The sequence below is a fragment of the Triticum urartu genome, chromosome 7, assembly GCF_003073215.2.
Source record: "Triticum urartu cultivar G1812 chromosome 7, Tu2.1, whole genome shotgun sequence".
In the NCBI taxonomy this organism is placed as follows: Eukaryota; Viridiplantae; Streptophyta; class Magnoliopsida; order Poales; family Poaceae; genus Triticum; species Triticum urartu.
In genome coordinates, this window is record NC_053028.1 from 20,476,263 (window position 1) to 20,482,731 (window position 6,469).

General features: G+C 44.5%; 1 protein-coding gene across 1 annotated transcript; it reads left to right on the plus strand.

The window, feature by feature from the left end:
• Positions 1 to 1,235: 1,235 nt before the first annotated feature.
• LOC125518177 lies at positions 1,236 to 2,508 on the plus strand. Its single transcript, XM_048683100.1, has 3 exons — positions 1,236 to 1,277; positions 2,078 to 2,222; positions 2,317 to 2,508. The coding sequence occupies exons 1-3, from the start codon at positions 1,236 to 1,238 to the stop codon at positions 2,472 to 2,474; spliced, it is 345 nt and encodes a 114-aa protein (XP_048539057.1). The 3' UTR covers positions 2,475 to 2,508.
• The last annotated feature ends 3,961 nt before the right edge of the window (positions 2,509 to 6,469 follow it).

Sequence of the window (6,469 nt, forward strand, 5' to 3'; positions counted from 1 at the left end):
GCCACCCACCACCATTATTCGCGATTCCACCTCTGCCGTTATTGTCGTTACTGCCTCTGCTGTTGTCGGTGTTGCCGCCTCCGTCATTGGGGGTGTCTACTATGTAGAAATCATAGTGGAGGTTGCCGTCCACTTCCCCACGGGCATGGTGTCAGTTGGCGGGCTATCCGAGGACTCGCCGCCCCCCTCATCCATGCCATCGACTTTGCCAGAGGCGCTTGCAAGGACTTCACTGAGGTCCTTGATATTGCCCACTAGGTGGGTGGTGGGTGGCCAAAAATTCTAGCTTTTCTAGGAGACTCCCGGATCCGATCGTAAACCAAGGCCTGGTCGTGGGATATTGTGATCCTCTGAATTATATCTAATATCTCATTCAAGAGAGACTTCTTGCACTCCTCTTGGGTTCGGTCCATAGACGGGACCGTTAGGATTTTTCCTAAGATCCAATCTGACATGGATCCAGGTTCTTTATTGCCGGCCAGATCGAGCGCTTAGCCTTGGGGCGATGTCATCGGATCATGACTCATGGTTCGGTCCGATGAGTTATCCTTGCTTTTATCCTGGTTCATATTTGGCGTCGAAATAAGCGCTTCAGGCTAGTCCTCAGTCTGGTGTGACACCCAGCTTTAGCCGCCGTGACCCTCTTCTCCTCGGTGAAACACTTTGACTCTCCTCGAGTCCGAGCCGCAATTCCTTAGCATTTTTGCAGCGGCGGGCGTCCATCTCGTCCGAGGTCAAGGACCGGCGTAGAACACAACAGACGACCTTGTCCTCGTCAGATTCAGAGGGTTGGGGCACTGGTGCGGATCTGCAAGACCCGCAGACGGGCCGTCTAGACCCGTCACTGGCCATTTGCCTCGCGCGACGAGCTGTGAGCGCCTCTGACACAGGGAGTCGTGGCAGGCTCAGTGGTGACAAGGATTGGCACCCATCGCCGGACGGGAGGAGCAGGGGCCGAAGCTGACGGGCGCCACTAGACGTCGACCGCCTCACCAGGGAGTGCACGAACCGCGTTGAGCTAGCTCGGTTGAGCGCAGCGCTAGAGCTTCCCCGTCGGACCACCACACACTCCAACGAGCTTCCAGCCCAATCCACCCGTGATCGGTGGAGGGTGATGCGGATGGACATATCCTCGTCGGTGTCCCAATCCATGCGGTCAGGATCGGACGAGGAGCCGCCGCTAGATCCGGCAGTTGTGACGACGTACGGCCCCTTGATGATGGGTTGGGTTGTCTATGGATGGATCGTTCGCTGCTTCAGACGGCAGTGAGGGTCTGGTATGATTCTAGGGAACGGATCTGAAGATGTTTTATACACATCTCGCCACATTTTGTTCAATCGCAATGAATCCACTCGTAGCTGAGATTAGTGCTTTGATGGAAGGTGTTGCTTTGGCAGTTTAGCACATTAAGGCGCCGTCGATTATCCAATCTAATTTCTCGGTTGCACTGAAAATGCTATGGTTGATCGCGGCCTTGATTCCTGCCATGGACATCTTATGAATGAAATTAAAGTTACTTTGGAAGACCGTGAGTTTATCATCCAGAAAAATTAGATTGAGCAAAATTAGGGTTGTCGTCTTCTTAATGAATTGTGGTAGAGCTGAGAGACGAACCATGTGTTTGTTACATCTCTCACCTGAATTTATCTCAAGGCTATTGCTAGTCGATTGTAGCCATGTTATTGCCATACAGGAATAAAACTCAATGCTTTCCATCGCAAGAAAAAAGAGCAAACAAAAGATAGAAAAGGGGATGTGATAAAGGAAACAATTGATGGGAACACAAAAAAGTCACCATTTATTGGATGGATATGTGTGCTGGTGTTTAAAGATAGAGTTAATAACATCAAAAGAAGAAAAGAATAATCAATGCCCATGGAGTACAAAAGATCACATTTATTGGATGGATATGTGTGCGATTTAAGGATAGAGTTTAAAAGACCACATTTATTGGATGGATATGTGTGCTACTTAAGGATAGAGTTAATAACATCCAAAGAAAGAAAAAATAATCTATGCCCATGGAGTTATATAAACACTAGCATAGGGACATAGATTATACAACATATTCACAAGAACAGTAGCAGAACAACAAGAAAGCTAGCTACTCAAGTACTCCTAATTGCGCTTATCAAGAATAGCGGGCAGGCTATGTGCCTGCTGGCTCTTGTTGTCATGACTACCACTTCACTGCCCTCTATTGTAGAAGGAAGGATCATGGGTACATTTCTTTCTGTCTTCTTTTCTCTTAATATTTTCATACACATTTGCATGTTAGCAACTGGGAAGTTACTGTTGTGATCCCATGCATGCAGATACAAAGGGCACGATGGTCGGCAAGCCGCCGTGTTTTGTTATGAAACGTTGCACACTCGATCTATGCGAGAAACAATGTTTAGCACATGGATATCATAAGGGTCAAAGCGACTGCATATCTTTCACAAAAAACCAATGTTGCTGCAACCGGATATGATAAGGGTCAAAAACAAATGTCAAATAAGACTATTCGACGTGATTGATGAAGAAGATTCAATAAAATTTAAACTTTATCTAGTAATTATTGGTTGATGTATAACTGCCAAGTGTGAGCAAGTGAATCGTTGTCTGTGGAGTGGAATCGTTCATTTATCTTTGCACATGGTCTCATTCTTCGATAAAGAGCTCTTATATTAACTTAAAACTTAGTATCAAATAGATACAAAGCATAGCGAGTAATGTCTGACCTTTGCATAGCTAGGATACACACAACTAACACAGACAGTCAGACAAAAAAAAACTAACATGTTGGCACGAGTAAATTCGTATAAGACCGACACTACGCCCATATCGAAGGAGGTGGCGGACCAATCCAATTTTGTTGCCACCCTTTGTCCTTTATGAGGCGCGAATGTTTGATTGGCCCAAAAAATTTTTGGGGGGGGGGGGGGGGGGGGTGTAACCAGCACAACCCTTTGTCCTTCCTACAAGAAATTCTTCAGAACAAGTACTACTGTGTGTGTGCTTCAGTCACCCCTTAGTTTTAATTTCAAAATCTTTATGAGATTACTCATAATTCTAATAACAGCTGCATCAACAATGATTAGTGGGAAATATCCAAAGCAACTCAAGGACTTTGGGGCTTACACGACAAGCATAAAATGAATAAATTATCTAGGTAGTAGTACCAGATAAGTAGGATGTTTTAAACAAAACCAGGATGGTCTTGGAGAATGGACTACGGAACATAGTTTAGCCCATGAGTTATAAACAACCGAGTATCCTTTAGAGGAGTATATTTACTCCTCCAAAAACGTGTGTTTCTAACCAAACCCCTAAACTTAACTCCCTATATTTGGCTCATGCATTTCGTCGAACATTTGCTATGTGTCTCTGCGATGAGCGGTGGCCATGGTGACCACGTCGAGACGAGCAACACCGGCGAGGAAGACGCGTCATCGGTGACCCCAGAACGTGCGGCCATGTCCCTCTTCTTCCCCGACATTGGCTTCTTCCACCCAGGAGGCAACAATGCATAGGTCACCTCCTCTACCTCCCCTTCGTCCGCTGCATCTTGAGCTCCGGCCACCGAAGTCTGCACCTTGCTCTTGTTGTTGTTCCACGTCCCCAGCCCTCACCTAGCTCACCATCGACCTCTCTAAGGTGAGCCATGTCTCTTCCCACCACTTTGTCTTTGTTTCATTTCGTTTGTGCGCCATCTAGCTCTAATTCGCACATGGCTGCCATAGCCCGAGCTTTGAAGCTCGATAGACCGGCGTCTCGCTCGAAAGACCTTTGAATAGCTGATGTTATCTTGAACATCACTATTTTGAGAGGTGATAATGGTGGGATAACACTGTTGCAATCTCACTATGTGGAGAAGGTTCCGAGTCACTTTGGATATTTAGAGTGTAAACCTTCTCCAACACTTTACAATCCGAGTGTGTCGATTTAAAAGAACTAAGGATAAACAAAGTACATATTGACATATTGTCAAAGCATTGGCTCGCTCATGTACTTAGCTAGAGACCTGACATATCATTTGCAATGAGCAAACCAAGTCAGTTTGTTTCCAATTTGGGAGATGTTCATGGACATGCTCTTGAAAGGATAATGCGCTATATGAAAGGTACTTCGAGTTATGGGCTTCACTATACTAGGTCCCAAGGGTACAAGAGGGATAAAATGATGCAAATTGGATATCTGATGTTGATGATCTTAAAGCTACAAGTGGTTATGTGCCACTTAGTGGTGGTGCTATTTCCTAGAAGTCTAGCCAGCAGGCCATCTTAACGACGTCAATAATGGAAGCAAAACTCATAGCATATTAGACACAACAACTGTTGAAGCAGAGTGGCTTCGAGAACTCTTGATGGACTTGCCGGTGATTCAAAAACCAATAACAACTATCATAATGAACTATGATAATCAAACGGTGATAGTCAAGGTAAATGGTTATAAGGATAATAAGAAGTCATCAAGACATGTGGGAAGGAGAACGAAATCGGTCAGATTTATAAAAATCTTTAAATTTATAGGTATGAAGTTATAAACACATCAAAGAATTTGGCAGATCCCCTCACAAAGGGTTTATCATGGAATATTTTATGCATAGAGGGAGATGGGATAGAGACCCACCACATAATTTGTCCATGGAGGTAACCCATTCTATGTGACCGGAGATTTAGTGAATTAGAATTGACGAGACAAGCTATTGGGTAAATGAGAGGAGAGTACTTACTTTTATCCACTCCGTTACGATGCAAATCTCTCCTAACCTGTATAGATTGTTGATACTTACATTAACGTGTTCTGAATGGCTTGCCTAGGCAAAGATGTCGTCGTGCAGAACATCTTGAAAGAACATACCTATATGAGTTAAACTATTAAACATTGCAGTCTATGAGAGTTGGATGCTCTCTAATAAACTCATGAAGAGGCCCCCGGAGTATGATGTATATGCTCCTACACGCAGAAAAGCTTTTCAACGGTCTAGTATCGGTCAAGGCTTTGCGTGAAACATGTTTAAATACAACTTGTTGTTCAAGGGTAGTCCACTGTTCAGGTTCTGAATGAGCGTAGCATTGAGTTCTATGTGGAATTTCAACTTAACAGTCCTCATCGAAATACCGATATATAAACATGTTGTGAAACCACAGGTAAACTTTATGTGCCTATGGGATCTGGTGAGATTGTTGAAATTATTGGTCCCAAACTATTTAATAATTCAAAATTTTATCAAACAATTCCTAGGAAATCCCAAAGGCCATGTAGTCCATTCGTGACAAAGGGGTGTAGAAAGTTTAGTTTCACCATGCTAGTGGAGGATGTGGTAGACCAACTTATAAGGTAAGTTGTTCCAAGTAACAATAAGAGCTTGAGAAGAGGACACACACGCACGCTCCTCCTTCTCTGTCCGCCTGCAACAGACCATGTCACGCCTTGCACGTGCGTCATGTTTCGTGATCGAGCCAAGTCGTGCTAGGACCTATGCCACGTGTGCGTGCTACCTTATTTTTGTCACGCAAGAAAAAAATTTGAAAAGTTTTTTCTTCTAGTGGGAGATGAATCCGAAAAGTCGCGGCGTATTGTTTCTCTTCCTCTCTCTAGTGGGCATCCATTTATCTTCCACTACCGAGGGGTCAGTTGCAACTTGTCTCGTCTATAAGAGGTCACTCCTCTTTCTAGACGAGACACACTTACATTCATTCATTTCAGAGCATCACGCTGCCTACCTCTTTTCCATCTCGCTTCTCGGCATGCACCAAGGAGTGAGATAGCAGGACTTCGAAATCCCGCCTTTTGCGATAGGTATGGGAGAGGTGCGATTAGGTTTTTGAGCAGCGCTTCCGCACGACTGTTGGATCTTTTTCAACGTGGCTACAGATGATGAGTTCCCTGACGACTTCTTTCCCGACGTCGACCACCTTCTTCACAACATGACACTCGGTGATTGTGTTGTTGCGATTGCAAACGCTTCTTCTTCTTCAGTTGTGCTGTATGTTTTCTTATCCTCTTCGTTAGGGTTTGTGTTTGGTCTACTAGCAGTAGAAATCGATATGGATATGCTGCTTATCCTTTTTATTCTCTATTGCATGCCTAGATTTCAATCATCCGTTTGCTACTCGATTGCCATGTCTATCTTATTTTATCTAGTGTTTTTTTGAATTAAACTTGATGGAAAATTGCACAATCATTCAATAGTTTTCCCTACTGCTACCCATCAACTATTGTGTAACACAGTAATTTCAAAAAAATTCCTACGCACACGCAAGATCATGGTGATGCATAGCAACGAGAGGGGAGAGTATTGTTTACGTACCCTCATAGACCGTAAGCGGAAGCGTTATGACAACGCGGTTGATGTAGTCGTACGTCTTCACGATCGACCGATCTAGCACCAAAGGTACGGCACCTCCATGATCTGCACACGTTCGGCTCGGTGACGTCTCGCGAACTCACGATCCAGTAGAGATTCGAGGGAGAGTTTCG

Bases quoted from the DNA above. Each gene is read 5' to 3' on its own strand.
- LOC125518177 (XM_048683100.1), top strand. From the start codon at position 1,236: ATGGATGGATCGTTCGCTGCTTCAGACGGCAGTGAGGGTCTG. The intron at 1,278-2,077 runs GTATGATTCTAG...CATATTCACAAG, and splicing joins CAGACGGCAGTGAGGGTCTG to AACAGTAGCAGAACAACAAG. The intron at 2,223-2,316 runs GTACATTTCTTT...CCATGCATGCAG, and splicing joins TGTAGAAGGAAGGATCATGG to ATACAAAGGGCACGATGGTC.